Source organism: Myotis yumanensis, unplaced genomic scaffold (assembly GCF_028538775.1).
Source record: "Myotis yumanensis isolate MYYU_CA2020_CCGP unplaced genomic scaffold, mMyoYum1.0.hap1 SCAF_23, whole genome shotgun sequence".
NCBI lineage: Eukaryota > Metazoa > Chordata > Mammalia > Chiroptera > Vespertilionidae > Myotis > Myotis yumanensis.
In genome coordinates, this window is record NW_027223774.1 from 11,341,913 (window position 1) to 11,361,417 (window position 19,505).

Below are 19,505 nucleotides of genomic sequence, written 5' to 3' on the forward strand. Positions count from 1 at the left end.
GGAGGGACTTAAGTCCCGAGAGCTGACTTTAGGGCGAAGGAGGAGTTTCTGGCGAAGTTGATTTGCGAAGGAGCCACGGGGGTGGGGGGGGGGGGGCAGGGGATCACCGGCAGTTTCTGGAGACCCCCACACCCCTCCCTTTTCGGGCGCCGCCCCCTCAGGCCCCGCCCCTGGATACGGTCCTGGGTATTCGGCTCCCTAAGGGGACTCCGCCCCGGCTCCCGGGCTGGGCGCGCCGCGGCCAATCGGAGCCCGCGGATCGGCCCCCGCCCGCTCCAGCTTCGGCTTCACTTCACTATTAATCGTAGCAGCTTCCGCCGAGCGAGCTGGGAGCCACGCGGCGGGCGGGCTGAGCTGCTCTGGGCTGGCAGCGGTTCTCTCCCGGGGTCCCGGACCGCCGCCTTCCGCGCCCAGGGGCCTGGACCTCCCTTCCCGGACCCACGAACCTGGTTCTCCTCTCCCCGCAGCTCCGTTTACCGCCCCCAGACCCAGGCTCCCGAGGCCTCCGCTTCCAGGACCAGGTACTCCAGGTCCCCGCCTCCCGGATCCAGGCGTCCGGTATCTGCGCCACGGGGAACTGCGCCACGCGTCAAGGACCCCAGTCCTGCAGAAACTCCCGGATCCCCACTCCCACGGCCAAGAAACCCAGCTCTCGGGCTCCGGACACAGCCGCAGAGCAGGGGAGCCCCAGCGCCAGCCTCGCGACCTCAGACACTCCCATCTGCCAAGAACCAGGAACTTGGGCGCCGTGAACACGCGCCAGGGACACTGCGCTGCAGCCCCCAGCTGCTACCCAGCTCCGCTCTAAGGAACGTCGGCGTCGTCCGAGGCAGAAGCCCCGAGCCCGCCCAGCTTCCAGGCTCTAAGAAAACCCGGGGTGTTCACGATGGTGGCCGATCCGCCGACGGGAGCCCCCACGTGGCCGGCCGCGAAGCCCCCCGCGAACGGGGTCCCGGCGTCGGTGCCAAAAGAGGACCCCGGCGCGGCGGGAGGCGGCTGCTGTTCCCGGGACCGGGTGCTCCGCTGCCTTCGCGCCAACCTGCTGGTGCTGCTGACCGTGGTGTCCGTGGTGGCGGGCGTGGCGTTGGGGCTGGGGGTGTCCGCGTCCGGCGGCTCGGCGGCGCTGGGCCCCGCGCGGCAGGCGGCCTTCGCCTTCCCCGGGGAGCTGCTGCTTCGCCTGTTGCGGATGATCATCTTGCCGCTGGTGGTGTGCAGCCTGATCGGCGGCGCCGCCAGCCTGGACCCGAGCGCTCTGGGGCGCATGGGCGCCTGGGCGCTGCTCTTTTTCCTGGTCACCACACTCATAGCGTCCGCGCTCGGCGTGGGCATCGCGCTGGCTCTGCAGCCCGGAGTCGCCGGCACCGCCGCCGGCACAGCCATCGGCAACGCTTCTGTCCCGAGCGACGTCTCGCAAGACACGGTCCCCAGCAAGGAGGTGCTGGATTCCTTCTTGGATCTTGTGAGGTCAGAACCGGCCGCCGCCGGGGGAGGGGAGCGGGGAAGAGGGGACTTTAGCCACGTGGGGAGGGAATGGTGTTCGGGATGGCGGGAGTCGGGGCGCGGCCAGGAGCGGGGGTGGAGACCTCCAGGGCCTCGGGAAATTGTAGGGGAGGCTGGGGGAGCTCTGGTCTTTCAAGGGGGAGAAGAGATTCCCCGGGAAGGAGGCTTCTAAATGTGGGGGACTGAAGACATAAGGGGGGACCCCACCTGAGGGTGCTTACAGAGAAAAGGGAAAGTAATGCTTGGGGGACATAGAGGGGCTCTCCTATCAGGGGAGGGGATCCTGAGGATTCCCAAGGGGACTTTTGGTGGCCAAGGGCTACCGGAGGGGCTTCTGGATGAAGGTTTGAGTCCAGGGTCCGGATAGATCCCATGATCCCCACCAGGTCTCTTCCTAGTCCCAGGGCTTCCCATGCCACGTGACCCCCAGACCCCCAGGCTCTTTTCTCAGCCTCCCTTCCCACCCCGTTCAGCTGGGCCCTGGTGGCTTCCCCGACATACACTGAGTGGCCAGATGATTGTGACCACCCCATCAGCACAATGAAGTGAATTAGTTACGCAAATAATAATAATAATAAAACCTTGAGAGTATTTGCTTAGGAAGTTTTCAATATTCAGTATTTTGGGAAGTGTCAGTGAAGTACCGATGGGGTGGTCATCTGGCCACTCAGGGTCTGTTTCTGGTAAGTCCTGCCACCTCCACCACTTTCCATTCCATCCCCTCCTGGGTGCCAGAAGGGGGTCCGTTACCAAGGGGGCAGATTCTTCTCCTTCTGGCCTCTGCTCCCCAAGCCCCTCCCTCCCTTACCCCCAAGAACGGTCCTCCGTCCTTTTAAAGAGGACAGACTGCTGGGTCCACATGGCCTCGCCTTGGGGGCCTGCTGACTCAGTGTCTCCCGGGTTGGCGGGGGACTTCCTGGAAGTGGTGGAGGTAGATGATGAGTCACGGAACTGGGGTGCCCCAGCCTCTTGCGGCCTCTGTGCCGCCGGAGATGGGAAACTCACCCCAGACGCTGCAGTGGGTGGCACCTCCTGGCACGGGGAGATTAGCTGGGGCCTGGCCCGCCCTGGCTGGCCAGGGTGAGCACCAGCCCACCTGCACACACCCCCCCCCCCCCAAGGCTGTTTATGCCGAAGGGCCTCCCCATGTGCCAGAACAGCTGTAATTCTCTATCTGTTTCAGCCAGCCACTCCCAGACTCGGCTGAAATATCTTGAGCGACACAGCTGGACACAGACACGCAGACACGCGGCCAGGGCTGCGATGTGGCACACTGACAGCTGGGCTCGCCCCAACTGTCACACACACGCACGTCCTATCATGAAAGCGGCCGCGGGAACACAGATGCACATTCATGACGCACACAGCCGTCTCTTGTCTCCCTCTGTCCCACCTCTTCCCAACGCCCAGAGCCGCCCGCCAGCCCCCAGGGCCAGCCTGCCCTTTTCTCGGAGGAAGTGGCTGATGCAAGATGTCCAGGGTATTAAGTTTGCCTCTTGGGGTGGAGCTGAGGCCAAAGGTGACCCTGCCCCAGACTGCCTGGGGAAGCCAGCATTTCTGACCCGGCACGGAAATCCTTTGGGGTTAGGATGACAGCCTACTGGGGCCCTGGGAGACCAGCTCCCTCCCACGCCCTGTAACTGTGCAGGCCAGGTTCGGCTCTGCCTGACCGAACCTAGCTGAGGCACGGGGGGTGGGGGGCACACATTTGGGGGCAATGAGCAGGCTTACAAGGTTCTGCCACCTCAGGAGGCCAACCCAGCCCCACAGATACCCCCCCACTTCCCCCATGTGGTATCTAATAACCGCCCCCATGTCTATCTTTACAGAAATCTCTTCCCTTCCAACCTGGTATCCGCAACCTTCCGCTCAGTGAGTCCTGGAGGGGGTGGGGGAATCCCCAGGGGGGAGGGGGTGCGCAGGGAGGAAGACAGCCAGTGGCAGCCCCTTGGTGCTTGTGTGGGTGGTACCGGCCCACGTATTTACAGGCACTATTTCAGGGTTCTGGGGTGACCTCTGAAAGCCATCCACGCCCCTCACCCACAAATGAGGATACGGGCTCCCAAGCGCCCGCGGGGTTCTAATTCTAGCTGTGTGATGCTGGGCAAGTGCCTTTACTTCTCTGAACCTCGAAACCAGGAAAGGGGCATGAGCAGTCTTATCACAGTGGGGCTGCTGGTGGGAGGGGATGAGATGATGTGTGAAGGGACGTCTGGGCGTTATAGGAGCCCGTACGGGTGGGGGGGGGGGGGCGCGGGGCGGCCCTGGATGAGTGTGACACTGACGCTTCCCAATCCCCTTGCAGTACTCTACCTACTACACAAAGGACAACGGAACCTATGTGAAGGTGAGCGCAGGAGAAGGGTGGGGGGCCCTAGCCTCTGTTTTTACCCCCTGGTTGTCTAGCATTTGCTGTGTAATTTGGTTTTAAACTCTGTGCAGCCTTTCTCCAGTGTCAGTCCCTCTGCCTCTCTGGAGTCTCCATGTTGACCCCTCTTCTCCCCCACTCCCCACTGTGGTCCAGGCTCTTGTTCCACCCCCCCCCTCCCCCACCAACCCCCTTCCTGGCCTCCTCCCAGATCTGCCCCGGGCCTGGCAGCCGAAGTGGTCTTTTTAAAGTTCAAGCCGGTCCCTGCCTCCCCCCTGCTCAAAGCCCCGGGTGCCCTCAGAAGAAAGCTGGGCTCCTGGCCACAGAGCATAGGACACTGTGAGGTCAGACCCCTGCCCCGCCGCCCTCCCAGTCTCATCTCGTGATTCTGCCCGACTCATTCCACTTCAGACACAGTGGGTTTCTTTCTGCTTTTTGAACGCCCAGGTTGCTCTCATTTCTACGCTGTTGCAAATTATTTCCTCTCTCTAGAACAGCGGTTCTCAACCTGTGGGTCGCGACCCCTTTGGGGGGTCGAACGACCCTTTCACAGGGGTCGCCTAAGACCATCGGAAAACACATATATAATTACATATTGTTTTTGTGATGAATCACTATGCTTTAATTATGTTCAATTTGTGACAATGAAAAGACATCCTGCAGATCAGATATGTACATGACGATTCATAACAGTAGCAAAATTACAGTTATGAAGTAGCAACAGAAATAATTTTATGGCTGGGGGTCACCACCACATGAGGAACTGTATTAAAGGGTCGCGGCATTAGGAAGGTTGAGAGCCACTGCTCTAGAACTTTCTGCCACCCCTTCTTTACCTGGTTCATCCTTGCTGTCCTCCAGGTCTCAGCCCCTTCCTCCAGGAAGCCCTCCCTGATTACCCACACTCCTGACTTGGCAAAAACCCCTACCCCCTCAGTTCCCACACTCCCCAGGGATCTCCGATTTCAACCCTGCCCACTCTGGGTGATTCATGGTCGTAGGTCTGTTTCCCCTGGACCTGGACCACCCTGAGCCTTGGTAGGAAGGGACCTGAGTTGATGGGTCCCAGTACTGCCTAGGACAGGCCCTCAGTGAGTTTGCAAGTTGACTGAGCATCCCCCTTCCATCTCCATCTGTTCCTTGCCCAAAGGCGGCGGGTGAGGTGGAGGGTATGAACATCCTGGGCCTGGTGGTGTTTGCCATCGCCTTTGGCGTGTGCCTGCGGAAGCTGGGGCCTGAGGGGGAGCTGCTCATCCGCTTCTTCAACTCCTTCAACGACGCCACCATGGTGCTGGTCTCCTGGATCATGTGGTAGGTGGTGGAAGAGGGGGCTTGGGGTGTAGGATGGGGTGACCTGTGCACTTCTTAGAGCCAGAAGGCCTGGATTCAAATCCAGCATTGACCATCCCAGGGCTGTGTGACATTGGGCAAGTGACTTACCCTCTCTGTGCCTCAGTTTCCTCATTATAAAGTAAGGACAGTGCTGTATTCCATGAAAACTTAGACCAGTGATGGCGAACCTTTTGAGCTCAGCGTGTCAGCATTTTGAAAAACCCTAACTTAACTCTGGTGCCGTGTCACATATAGAAATTTTTTGATATTTGCAACCATAGTAAAACAAAGACTTATATTTTTGATATTTATTTTACATATTTGAATGCCATTTAACAAAGAAAAATCAACCAAAAAAATGAGTTCGCGTGTCACCTCTGACACGCGTGTCATAGGTTCGCCATCACTGGCTTAGACTGATACTAGCACCTTGATCTTTTTTTTTTTTTTTTAATATATTTTATTGATTTTTTACAGAGAGGAAGGGAGAGAGATAGAGAATTAGAAACATCGATGAGAGAGAAACATCGACCAGCTGCCTCCTGCACATCTCCCACTGGGGATGTGCCCGCAACCCAGGTACATGCCCTTGACCGGAATCGAACCTGGGACCCTTGAGTCCCCAGGCTGACGCTCTATCCACTGAGCCAAACCGGTTTCGGCCTAGCACCTTGATCTTACTGGAAGGTGACAAAAACACAGCCAAGCTATAGCCACAGCCTGGCAAACACATCCCAGTTTTAGATTTAAAGGTAATCAAATATCTGCTTTTGGATCAATGATCTAAAATTGCACCCACTGCCCTAGCCGGTTTGGCTTCCGTGGATAGAACGTCGTCCTGCAGACTGAAGGGTCCCTGGTTCCATTGTAGTCAAGGGCACATATCTGGGTTGCAGGCTCCTCCCTGCCCCTGGTTGGGGTGCCTGCCGGAGGCAACCAATAGATGTGTTTCTCTCACATCGATATTTCTCTCTGTCTTTCCCTCTCTCTTCCACTCTTCTCTAAAAATCAATGGAGAAATATCCTTGGGTGAGGAATAATAAAATAAAATAACATAAAATAGTACTGGCTTTATAGGGTTATCACAAAGATGAAACAAGTGACTGGGTATAGGTCAAGAAAGCACTTAAAAAGTGTTTTAAGTGCCTGGCCCTACTGAGCATTCACTTACTATAACTACAGCTCTTACATTATGGGTTTTGTTAAATGACCTTAGTTAATGAGAGATAAAAACATGTTCACAGGCCTCTGGCTTCCCTACTTGTCCCCTCCCCAGCCTCACACTGATTCTCAGGCCCCGCCCTGGATCTAAAGGTCAGAAATTAGGAGGGGGTTGCTGAATTTTAAAAAATATATATTTTTATTGATTTCAGAGAAGGAGGGAGAGGGAGAGAGTTAGAAACATCAATGATAAGAGAGAATCATTGATGGACTGCCTCCTGCACACCCCACACTGGGGATCAAGCCCGAAACATAAATGAGAGAGAATCATTGACTGGCTGCTTCCTGCATGTCCCCTACTAGGGATTGAGCCACAACCCGGACATGTGCCCTTGACCGGAATCGAACCTGGGACCCTTCAGTATGCAGGCTGACACTCTATCCACTGAGCCAAACTGGCTAGGGCAAGCTGCTGGGTTTTTAACAAGCCCTATACCCCGCCCACCTGATTCCAGTGCAGCCGGCATCTAAGAAGCTGCTGTGCGGGAATCAAGTGCAGCTTGACTAATAAGAGCACTTTGCTGGAGAGGCAGTGATGTGTTGTAGGTCAGAGCTGGGTGGCCTGGTTCCCATTATCGGCATGGCCACTTCTTTTTTTTTATTATTATTTATTTATTTTTAAATATATGTTTTATTGATTTTTTACAGAGAGGAAGGAAGAGGGATAGAGAGTCAGAAACATCAATGAGAGAGAAACATCAATTAGCTGCCTCCTGCACACTCCCCACCAGGGATGTGCCCACAACCAAAGTACATGCCCTTGACTGGAATCGAACCTGGGACCCTTCAGTCCGCAGGCCGATGCTCTATCCACTGAGCCACACCGGTTAGGCGACATGGCCACTTCTTAGCTGTGCCCGAAAACCAGTTACTTCTCCCTCTGTACCTCAGTTTCCCTACCTGGCAAATGGGGCTGAGCGGACCAGGCACAAAAAAGTTAATACACACAGACACACATACACACAAAGTTAATACGTGTAAAGTGCCTGGGACAGTGCCTGACTTATAGCAGGCTGGCAGAAAACAATGTTAGCTAATATGTATCCAGTACTTGACTTGTATAATTTCTTGGCATCGCTCACTGGCCAGAACATGGGCATTTGGCCAAACCCAGGGGCACAGGTTGCTGGGAAACGGTGCCTTTGCTCTCTTACTAAAGAGGAAAAGGGTTTGGGAGACACCTGGTAATAGCGATCAAGCCGTCCTGGAGGCAATCCTGGGGGGCCTCCTGGCCGGGAGGCATAAGCACCCCGGGATCTTCCCTCCAGGAGAGGGTGCTGAAGTTTATAGATGAATTATTAAAAAGCACTCAGCTCATTTCCACTGGCATCTCCTTTCGTCCTCTCAGCATTCCTATGAGGTTGGGAGCATTACTGTTGCTGCGTTACGGGGACCTATCAAATGTTGTTAATTCGGTGGTAGCTGTAAGAGACTCGAGAAAGGAGCTCCCTGGTGGGGACGGTTCTGTCACACTCGGGGGCTCAGCACATCGTACAGGCTTCATGCCTTCGAGCTGTCGTTAAGACGTGAGCCATGGTCTTCTCCTTTTTCACGATGTGGTGAGAGATCATATTGGTGTAAGTCATACCAGCTGCTGAAACAAAGGAACCCGGGAATCGTAAATGACTCACTCATGGTGCGTGCTTCTCTCTCCGTCATGTGTTGAGTCCAGATCTGGTTGGTGACGCTACTCCAAGTGGCGAGGGAAGCACCCAGGCTCCTTTAAAAATATATATATATATATATATTGATTTTTTACAGAGAGGAAGGGAGAGAGATAGAGAGTTAGAAACATCGATGAGAGAGAAACATGGATCAGCTGCCTCCTGCACACCCCCTACTGAGGATGTGCCCGAAACCAAGGTACATGCCCTTGACCGGAATCAAACCTGGGACTCTTCAGTCCGCAGGCCGACGAGCCACTGAGCCAAACAGGTCAGGGCACCCAGGCTCCTTTGATCTCCTGGCCACGCTATCTCCAAGGGGAGAGGGCTCGAGGAGGGCAGGGGAGGTGCCGGGCTCCCACAGACACAGCTCCGGGCGCCTCCTGACTCCGAGGGGGCCAGTGGCCAGGCTGTGTGTGGGGCCCAGTGCCTGGCCCTGAGTGGGCACGTGCTCAGAGGCTGCCCTCTGTCTCCTGGGTGTTAGGTATGCCCCCGTGGGCATCTTGTTCCTGGTGGCCAGCAAGATCGCGGAGGGGGACGACGTGGGGAAGCTCTTCGCCAAACTCGGCAAATACATCCTGTGCTGCCTGCTGGGCCACGCCATCCACGGGCTCCTGGTGCTGCCCCTCATCTACTTCCTCTTCACTCGGAAGAACCCCTACCGCTTCCTGTGGGGCATCATGACACCGCTGGCCACCGCCTTCGGGACCGCCTCCAGGTGTGACCTCGGGGCGGTTTAGAGCCAAGGGACCTGGAGCAGGCATCCCATGTCATGTCTGAAGGCCCCTGGACTTCTGTGTTTGGGGACGTTGGGCCTGGACACAGGGGCTGGACTTTCCCAAGTCTCTCCTAAGGTCCCGGATCCCAGCCCCCCTAAAATTAGGAAACTACTGCCTTAGAGATTTCTTCCTTCCTGAGAACCCTTCCTTCCCGCCAAGGCCTAGCGGGGCAAGGAGGGAGGACAATGACGACTAGTGCTCCACTCCAGATCCAACCTCTGGGAGCTCTTTCCACGTTCTCAGCTGAGCCTGTCCCTCAGGAGGGGACCATCCCCGCCGTGGCAACCCCCAAGAGAGTTAGTAATTCTCAGCTGAGGTCCATTCTCGGTGGAGATAGCAGGTGGGAGCCAGTGAGCTGAGACATTATAGAATCTAGGTATGAATTTTTGTGTGTATTTTGAGTAGCGGCGTGCCCAGGACGCCCACATGTTTCTTTGTTACTAATGTTGTGGCCCCCACCCCATAACAAAGAAACAGAATTTCCGGAGAATGAGGCCCAGAAATCAGGATTTTAAAAAGATTCCCAGGTGATTCTAATGTGCAGCCGAGGTTGAGAACCACTGGTCTACGGGATCCCTAGTACCTTCTGGCCCTGGGAAGCCTGTGGATGGAGGCAGTGGGTGGGCGTGCCCAGACTGGTGGGCGGGGCGTGGGCCGGGGAGGCGGGGCGGTGTGGGCAGGGCTTGGTGGGTGGGCGGGGCTTGGTGGGTGGGCGGGGCCAGGCCTGGGCGCCTGATCTGTGGTCCCCCCGCAGCTCCGCCACTTTACCGCTGATGATGAAGTGCGTGGAGGAGAAGAACGGCGTCGCTAAGCACATCTGCCGCTTCATCCTGCCCATCGGCGCCACCGTCAACATGGACGGCGCCGCGCTCTTCCAGTGTGTGGCCGCGGTGTTCATCGCCCAGAACAAGCAGCTCCCCTTGGACTTCGTGAAGATCATCACCATCTTGTGAGTGTGGGTTGGCCCGCTGACCCCTCCCCTGAGAGTGGACACGGGCTGGCGGAGCAGGGCTCCTGCGGTAGCTTCTCCCACTGGGAGACCCCTCCCTGACCTCCCCTCTCCCCCCCCAACCAGGGTCACCGCCACAGCGTCCAGCGTGGGCGCCGCGGGCATCCCTGCTGGAGGCGTCCTCACCCTGGCCATCATCCTGGAGGCAGTCGGGCTGCCGGTCGACATCTCCTGGATCCTGGCTGTGGACTGGCTAGTGTGAGTGTGGGTTTGGGGCTCCAGGGGGGGCTCAGGGGTCCTCCCGGGGAAGCGGACGAGGAAGAGGGTCATGGAGAGCCTCTGGGCAGAAGAGGAGAGGAAGGCAGGAGTTTTAGAGGCAAGGGGATGGGACCTTGAGCATCAGGTCAGAGGGAAGGAAGGAAGGAAGGAAAGAAGGAAGGAAGGAAGGGGTCTTGGGGCTTGTGTGTAATAGAGTGGACCCGTAGGTCAGGCTGCTTGTGTCAAATCCCAGCGCCACCCCTGCCGGCTAGTATGGCCTTGGGCTCGTATTTACTCTCCGCCTCAGTTTCTCCATCTGTAAAATGGGGAGAATAGTCCCTCCTTGAGAGCAGATGACTTAAACGCAACTTGCTTACGAGAGCCCCTAGTAAGTTGTAAATGCTGCAGACATAATTGGTAGCTATCTGTATTAAGCTACTAAGAGCATACAAGATTGGAAACAGTTTGGCTTCAAGTTAGGTAGAGAATTACCATAGGTCTTAGCAGTATCACTCCTAGGTTTATACCCAAGAGACTTGAAAACATGTCCACAAACACTTGTACACAGATGTTCATAGTATGTTATTCTGTTAATCACTATTCATAAAAGCGAACAGGTAGAAGCAACCCACATGTCCACCAGCAGGTGAAGAGAGAGACAAAATGTCACCTGTCCATCCGATGGACTACAGGATGGAGCACTGATACATCCATGTGACCTCATGGGTGGCCCTGAGGGCATTATGCTGAGCGAGAGAAGCCACACTCAGAGGACCACATGGCCTATGACTCCATTTCTATGAAATGCCCAGAATAGGCAAATCTATATAAAGTAGATTAGTGGCTGCCTAGGGCTGGGGGAATAGCTGCTTAATGGGTGTGGGGCGTTATTTTTGGAGTGGTAAAAATACTCTGGAATTAAATAGTGGTGATGGTTGCACAATTCTGAATATACTAAAAACCAGTAGGCTGTATACTTTTTTTTTGATTGATTAAGGTATTACATATGTGTCCTTATCCCCCCATTGCCCCCCTTTTTAAAATATATATATATTTTATTGATTTCAGAGAGGAAGGGAGAGGGAGAGAGAGATAGAAACATCAACGATGAGAGAGAATCATTGATCGGCTGCCTCCTGCATGCCCCCTACTGGGGATTGAGCCCGCAACCTAGGCATGTGCCGTTGACTGGAATCGAACCTGGGACCCTTCAGTCCACAGGCTGACCCTCTATCCACTGAGCCAAACCAGCCAGGGCTGGGCTGTCCACTTTTTAATGGGTGATTTTATGATATGTGAATTGTAGTTCCATTTTCTAAAATGTCGCATACACACAGAAAGCATCAAGAGGAAAGAAACAGACCCTTAGGACTCTAAGGAGGAGAAAGGCCTGAAGAAGAACTCGGTGTTTCAGGGGGAAGAGGAGAGGTGGAGGTGGAGGGTCTTCTGGGGCCCCAAGAGAAGGACGGGGTGACTTTGAGGTTCCAGAAGGAACAAATCTTGTTTTATTGGAAGAAGGATCAATAGGGTCTGGAGAGGACAGAGGAGGAGACCTTTGGGGTTCAGAGGCAGAGGAAATATGATGGGACACTTTGGCATTCCAGAGGCGAGGGGGGTGGGGGCTTTGAGGCCCTAGGACAGCGGTTCTCAACCTGTGGGTCGCGACCCCTTTGGCGGTCGAACGACCCTTTCACGGGGGTCGCCTGAGACCATCCTGCAGATCAGATATTGACATGACGATTCATCACAGTAGCAACATGACAGTGGTGAAGTAGCCACGAAAATAATTTTATGGTTGGGTCACAGCATGAGGAACTGTATTTAAAGGGCCAGAAGGTTGAGAACCACTGCTCTAGGAGGAGGGATCAGTGGCATCCTGGAGGGTGGAGGGATGCCCGGGGCCCGGGGCCATAGCATAGGGTTCTGTGTAGGGCGGTGTGATGGGGACTTGGTGATTCCCGGGAGAGACGGGGGAGAGCTGGGCCTCGGCCCCACCCCTCCCACTCATGTCCCCGTCACTCCTCCCCTTTCAGGGACCGGTCCTGTACCGTCCTCAACGTGGAAGGCGACGCCTTTGGTGCGGGCCTCCTCCAGCATTACGTGGATCGGACGAAGCCCGCGAGCTCGGTGCCCCAGCTGCTCGAGGTGAAGACGTGTGTGGATCCGGTGTCAGTCCCCATTGAGGAGGGGAACCCCCTCCTCAAAAGCTACCCGAGACCTGCTGCGGATGCTGACGGCTTCGAGAAGGAGTCGGTCATGTAAGCCCAGGAGGGACCTTCCCTGCCGATGGGGCACTTTGGACATTCAAATCGCACGAGATGGATAAAGGGACACGCTGGGGCTCTGGCGGCCCTGCCCGTACACTCCGGGGAGCCAGGGGCCCAGCCTCCCTCCCCTGCCCCAGATCGGTGAGGCTTTGCTGCTAGGACATACGTGTATGTGGGTGTGAATGTCTCCCCAAACCTCCCTGATCTCAACTCCTGCCCCCCCACCCAAGGTTACGAAACAGCAAATGGAGAAGCGGCGTCCTGGCCCCCCATCTCAGGGCGTGGTACAGGGCACAGGTCGCCACGTGGAACTGTGGCCTCTTTGATGGGATGTTCCCACATGTGCTGGCTCCTGTGCTGGTTATTTTGGGGTGTGTGGGTGTGTGTGGGTGCTGCGATCCACGGTACGCTCCACCCTGTCCCGGGAACTCTGGGTAGGGGGAGACTGAGGACAAACACTGCTGTCACTCCAGAGGACATTTTTTAGCAATAACATTGCCAAGCCCTGACCAGTTTGCTCAGTGGTTAGAGCGTCCGTCTCATGGACTGAAGGGTCACGAGTTCGATTCCGGTCAGGGGCACATACCTCAGGCGCATTCAGGAGGCAACCAATGGATGTTTCTCTCTGTCTCTCCCCCTCCCTTCCACTCTCTAAAAATCAATGGATAATATATCCTTGGGTGAGGATTAACAAAAAGAAAAAAAAAGTTGTCAAGTATATCTAATCAGATGTTTTTAAGAATTTGACGAGAAGCCCTAGCTACACAGGAATAAAAAACAAACAGGGTATGCCCTAACCGGTTTGGCTCAGTGGATAGAGTGTCGGCCTGCGGACTCAAGGGTCCCAGGTTCGATTCCGGTCAAGGGCATGTACCTTGGTTGTAGGCACATCCCCAGTGGGGAGATGTGCAGGAGGCAGCTGATTGATGTTTCTCTCTCATCAATGTTTCTCTCTATTCCCTCTCCCTTCCTCTCTGTGAAAAATCAATAAAATATATTAAAAAACAAACAAACAAAAGAAAAAAACAGGATAAGTGGCACTTCAGGGAAATGTCTGTCCGTCAACAGTATGGGCAACCACCAGGAGATGCCATGCACGCCTACCGGGATGGCAACACACACACGCCACGTCCTGTCGGGCATGTGGCGCAGCTGGACGGAGCCCATGCATTTCTGGTGGCAGTGCAGAACGGTCCAGTCACTTTGGAAAGTGGCTAGGCAGTCTTTTCTTTATTTTTAGAGAGGGAGAGAAACATCTATTTGTTGTTCCACTTATTTATGCATTCCTTGGTTGATTCTTTTTTTAAAAAAATATATTTTTATTGATTTCAGAGAGAAAAGGAAAGGGAGAGAGAGAAAGAAACATCAATGATGAGAATCATTGCTTGGCTGCCTCCTGCACGCCCCTACGGGGGGTTGAGCCTGCAACCTGGGCATGTGCCCTCGACTGGAATTGAACCTGGGACCCCTCAGTCCGCAGGCCGATGCCCTATCCACTGAGCCAAACCGGCTAGGGCCGTTGGTTGTTTCTTATTTGTACCCTGACCAGGGGATCAAACCCACAACCTTGGCCTATCGGGACAACCCTCTAACCAACTGAGCTACTTGGCCAGGGCGGCTAAGGCAACCTTATCAAAATAAAACATACACTTCCCATACAGCTCAGGAGCCCCACTGCTGGGAATTTACCCAAGAGAAATGAAAACTTCTGTTCACACAAAAACCAGGGTACAAATGTTTATAGCCTCTGTCTTTATAATTGCCAAAATTCAGAAGGAAGTCTGGTACAATCCTTGGATAAACTGGTACAATGATCATTATGCGATTGAAGGCTGCTTGGCAAAAAAAGCAAGTGCTGGTACACAGTTGATCCTCGAACAACACGGGTTTGAATTGCGAAGGTCCACTTATACGTAGATTAAGAAAATAAATAAATACTTGCATTGTTTTGATCTCTTGGGAGTCTGGATGCAGAGGGCTGACTGTATGCATTGCTCTATGTCAGGGGTCCTCAAACTTTTTAAACAGGGGGCCAGTTCACTGTCCCTCAGATGGTTGGAGGGCCGGACTATAGTTTTAAAAAAAAACTATGGCCGAAACCGGTTTGGCTCAGTGGATAGAGCGTCGGCCTGCGGACTGAAAGGTCCCGGGTTCGATTCCAGTCAAGGGCATGTGCCTGGGTTGCGGGCACATCCCCAGTGGGAGATGTGCAGGAGGCAGCTGATCGATGTTTCTAACTCTCTGTCTCTCTCCCTTCCTCTCTGTAAAAAATCAATAAAATATATTTTTAAAAAAACAAAAAACTATGAACAAATTCCTATGCACACTGCACATATCTTATTTTGAAGTAAAAAAACAAAACGGGAACAAATACAATATTTGTATTTGCATGTGGCCCGCGGGCCCGTAGTTTGAGGACCCCTGTTCTATGTCATATACTAGATCAATGCATACAGGGGACTTGAATGTCCATGGATTTCCGTATCCAACGGGGTCCTGGAACCAGTCCTCTGGATACTGAGGGACAACTTAAGTTCTGGGAAAATCAAGTTTGACTTATGGGGGCTCGGGGCCCCGAACACCCCTGTTGTTCAAGGTCAACTGTACTCAACATGGGTGCATCTCGCAGATAATATGTGGCGTGAAAGAAGCCAGAAACGGTACATACTATATAGTTCTATTTACATGAAGGCCTGGGACAGGATAGAGCAGTGGTTCTCAACCTTCTGGCCCTTTAAACATATTCCTCATGTTGTGACCCCCAACCATAAAATTATTTTCGTGGCTACTTCATAACTGTAATGTTGCTACTGTTATGAATCGTCATATAAATATCTGATATGCAGGGTGGTCTTAGGCGACCCCTGTGAGAGGGTCGTCAGACCGCCAAAGGGGTCGCGACCCACAGGTTGAGAACCGCTGGGATAGAGGACCAGCGGTGGTGGTCTTTTGGGTGCTCGGGGACCGGGAGAGGGCGCAAGGGAACCTTCTGTGGTGCAGCCGGTGTGACATGTCTTGATATGGGTGATGCTCACACAGATGGGAACGTTTGGAAAAAATCAGTGAACCTGTGCACTTAAGTGGTGTGCATGTCTCCTATGCAGATTATCTTCCAGTTAAAAACGTTGTGCATCTCGTAGGAAGAAATTCACTTGTCGCTGTGATCACTTACGTAAGAGGGCGGGGATCCCTTGATATCCGAACTCTCACTGCAAGCAGTCCCAGTAACGATTTGCTCTTTTAACCCCAAATTTGTTATTTAAATAAAAGAACCTGCTGTCCAACTCGTAGCCCATTGTACACCGTAAGTGTCTCTAGACGCAAGCGGCGGACCCTTCCCCACATGCCAGGCGCCTCTATAAAAAAATATTTTCCCTAAGTGGCAGCCCTGACAAACTTCTAAATCATTTTTCGGGCGAATTTTCAAGAACACCCGAATTGTGAGTAATATATTTATTTTTGTAATATTCATTGCAAATTGATTTTTTTAAAATTAAATTCAAAATATCGTGGCGCGTGGGGATGGTTTCTGTTTTGGACGCGTGGCAGTTAACTGGTGAGTCCCGTCTGAGTCCCGGATGTGGGCGACGCCGGCCGCTGCTCACCTGTCCCGACAGGATCCTGTCTTGTGTGTGACTGGAGCGAGTTACACATTCTGATCTTATCTCCCGGGTCCCGGTGCAGCCTGCTGCCAGCGCCTGGAGGCAGACCAGTCCCCGTGCAGTCGCTGGCATCTGGATTATCTTTAGCATCTTCTCTTCCCCCATTTACTCTCGTGATCATTGCCGTGTGGTAATTTAACTCCTATCTGATTCTGTGCAAACTTGTAGATTGCATACAAACAGAGCCAATTAATGAGTTTATTAGTGTCGGGTAGTTAAGTAATTGTTTTTTTTTCCGTCCTTGGTGGGTTGTTACGTCCTTGGTGGGTTGTTACGGAAATATTTAAGTGTTTTGTCAATATTTGGGGAAATTGGTGGTGGAGTTTTTGGAGGAAGCTGAGAGCGAGTGCATTGTTTTCCCCTGCTTAAAATTGTTGTTTATCCTCAAATTTTCTATTGAATGTCTTTTTGGAGGATGGATTAAGTTTACATTGTGTGGGATGCCTGTTTAAAGAGGTACATACCTATATATGCAACATATTGCATATACTATCTACATACATGAGTGCATTATTTTCCCTGCTTAAAATTGTTGTTTATCCTCAAATTTTCTATTGAATGTATTTTGGAGGATGGATTAAGTTTACATTGTGTGGGATGCCTGTTTAAAGAGGTACATACCTCCATATGCAATATATTACATATACTATCTACATACACAATATGTATGTGTACAAAGGGTATATAACCGGGCCAAGTTCCACCAAACTACTTTAGCCACCCTTTTCTGTTCCATTTTTAAAATGACCTGAGTACATGCCACTAGTTTGCCTAAAACGATGATCTAAGGTCATATAGAAAGACTGAAACCGCCCTGACCGGTTTGGCTCAGTGGATAGAGCGTCGGCCTGCGGACTGAAGGGTCCCAGGTTCGATTCCGGTCAAGGGCATGTACCTGGGTTGCGGGCACATCCCCAGTGGGAGATGTGCAGGAGGCAGCTGATCGATGTTTCTCTCTCATCGATGTTTCTAACTCTCTATCTCTCTCCCTTCCTCTCTAAAAAATCAATAAAAAAGAATAAATTAAAAAAATAAATTAATTAATTAATTAAAAAAAAAAAAAAAGACTGAAACCATCTCAGGCCTCTTCGGTGTAGACAGGGGCTTAGGTGGCTCCAGACTTGGTCCCTGCTAGAATATGCGCTCCCGGAGGGAGGGGCCTTAGGCCTGTTCCCTGCTGTCTGCCCAGAGCACACACAGGACCTGGCGCATACTGGGCACCCAGTCAGTCTGCAGGATGAATGAACTGGCCCCCAGCTACACAGGAACTGCCTGGCTACAGGAGGCTGGTTCAGGTCCCTCCTCTGCTACCTGCTGGCGATGGGACCTTGGGCAAACAGGGCCGCCTTTCACTCCGGTGACAATGGCTGTTATGCCACAGCCAAAGGTGAAGGTTGCATAAGAGAAGGAAAAGCATGCACCTTGAGGCCACTCCCTAGACCAGGCTCACCTCCCTCTCCCTTTTTCCATTGCCCAATCCTCTGTTATTATTGGGACAGCCCTCTTAAAACAAACAAAAAAAATGATTATAGAGAGCCCGGCTGGTGTGGCTCAGTGGTTGAGCGTCGACCTATGAACCAGGAGATCACGGTTCAATTCCCGGTCAGGGCACATGCCCGGGTTGCAGGCTCGATCCCTAGTGTGGGGAGTGCAGGAGGCAGCTGGTGATGATTCTCTCTCATCATTGATGTTTCTATCTCTCTCTCTCCCTTCCTCTCTGAAATCAATAAAAAAATATATTAAAAAAAATTATTTTACAGAAACATCGATTTGTTGTCCTAAGTATTCATGCATTCATTGGTTGATTCTTGCAGGTGCCCTGACCGGGGATCAATCCCACAACCTTGGCACATGGCCACTACGCTCTAACCAACTGAGCTATCTGGCCAGGGACTGGGGCAGCCCTCTTGCTTCTTCCAAGGAGCCTGGCTGGGGAGGGTGGGCTCAGGCTGGCCCTGGATAGAGCTTGGGCCTGGGTTCCAGACTCAGAGTGGCATTCTGGGGGTCAGGCAGCACAGGGACATGGCCCCGTTTTCTCTCTCCTGGCGACAGACCAATGCTTCCAGGCCTGTAGGCCTCCCCCCCTGCCCACCCCCCCACACTTTTTGTGGGTCAACCTTATTGAGGTATAAGTTACATACAATAAACTGCATCCATTAAAGTAGACAATTGGATGAGGTTTGACAGATGTAAACACTGGTGAAAATCCACCACCACCGTCAAGATACATCCCGTCCCCATGTCCCCGCCACCCCAGACCTCCCCGCGCTCCTTTGCAGACTTGCCGGCCTCCGCCCCCCAGGCCCAGACAACCACTGATCTGGGTCACTGAGGGTTCGAGTTTCACAGCGGACTCGGTATGTCGCTTTTGGTGGCGTCTGGCTTCTTTTACTTCGCGTGATGCTTTTGAGGGTTGTTTTTGCCTGGGATCAGCGGTTCATCCTTTTTATTTTAATTGCGGAGGAGTATGCCTTTGTCTAGATGATGTACTATCTGTTACTAGCCCCCAGTTGGGGGCTGTTGTGTATAAAGGTGCATTTGGTCACAGGCCTCACTTTTCATAGCACACATTTTGTAATGCCCAGGGCAATGCACACACTATTTACAGCTTAGTAAAAGCATTGTCCCCTCCAACAGGATGCAGACCCCTTCCCTCCTCCTGTGCCTTGTTAATCCCTTGGCTGCTGGGCCAGCGCGAGGCGCCAGGGGGAGCCAGGAGGGTAACAACAGGGGACGCATGGCCGTGACCATCTGCCAATGGATTCATCATCCACAATGGAATGTTTTCGTGTTTAAACCACCTGCGTGGCCACCACCGTGCATGCGCTGGCTTGAATGTCAGCTCTGGGGAAGTCCCCTTGGCTCTCCCGAAATAAAGTTCCTGGATAATGTAACCAACCCACCTGCACGCGATTTAAAAAACAATCTCATATTGTCCGAAGTGTAAGTGAAAGGAGGAATAAAAGGGCAGGCATTTATAACATGCATTTCAATTGGGAATGCCTATCCCCAGAGCCCAAGGAGGTAGCCCGATGTTTACACCTGCAGCGCAGGCAGCTCCCAACACGGCTGGCAACACGTGGACTTGGTGCCTAATTGCCAGGAGCCGTGCAAATGTGATTCTTCTGAACATTGACAACCTTTGGCCAAGTTCTGAACAAAACGCGATGCAGGCTTCCCTCATTTTACATGGACCTGCACTTCCTGGAAAATTCAGAACCTGTTCACGCCTTACAAAAAGCACTTTTGAGTCTGCAGGAAGAGGGAGTTAGACTCTGGGCTCAGAGAATTATTAACCAGGCTTTACAAGTAAGGCCAAGATTTACTTAGTGTGAGCCGGTATGATGTGCTGGTTAAAGCATTGAAGTACTTCTGGCTGATGAATGGTATGAGAGCAATAATGTCAAATTGTAATAGCAATTCATTACTTCAAGTTCATTGTTGTGATGGGTTTTCTATCATATAATTAGTTGGTAATAAAGATAATATTGACGAGACAAAGCTA

General features: G+C 52.8%; 1 protein-coding gene across 2 annotated transcripts; it reads left to right on the forward strand.

Annotated features, from left to right (window-relative positions):
• Positions 1-332: 332 nt before the first annotated feature.
• SLC1A5 (solute carrier family 1 member 5) lies at positions 333-15,851 on the forward strand. 2 transcript variants are annotated; one of them, XM_070401609.1, is made up of 8 exons: positions 333-1,464; positions 3,330-3,372; positions 3,806-3,847; positions 5,019-5,179; positions 8,570-8,803; positions 9,619-9,813; positions 9,940-10,071; positions 12,105-15,851. In XM_070401609.1, the coding sequence occupies exons 1-8, from the start codon at positions 887-889 to the stop codon at positions 12,331-12,333; spliced, it is 1,614 nt and encodes a 537-aa protein (XP_070257710.1). In that variant the 5' UTR covers positions 333-886; the 3' UTR covers positions 12,334-15,851. The 2 variants fall into 2 exon arrangements, with proteins under 2 accessions (XP_070257710.1, XP_070257711.1); XM_070401610.1 differs by lacking the exon at positions 333-1,464 and adding an exon at positions 2,901-2,980.
• The last annotated feature ends 3,654 nt before the right edge of the window (positions 15,852-19,505 follow it).

What these genes read in the sequence shown, in the direction of transcription:
- SLC1A5 (XM_070401609.1), top strand. Translation starts at nt 887, where the DNA reads ATGGTGGCCGATCCGCCGACGGGAGCCCCCACGTGGCCGGCCGCGAAG. An exon ending in TATCCGCAACCTTCCGCTCA is followed by an intron (nt 3,373 to 3,805) that starts GTGAGTCCTGGA and finishes ATCCCCTTGCAG; the next exon opens with TACTCTACCTACTACACAAA. An exon ending in CTGGTCTCCTGGATCATGTG is followed by an intron (nt 5,180 to 8,569) that starts GTAGGTGGTGGA and finishes CCTGGGTGTTAG; the next exon opens with GTATGCCCCCGTGGGCATCT.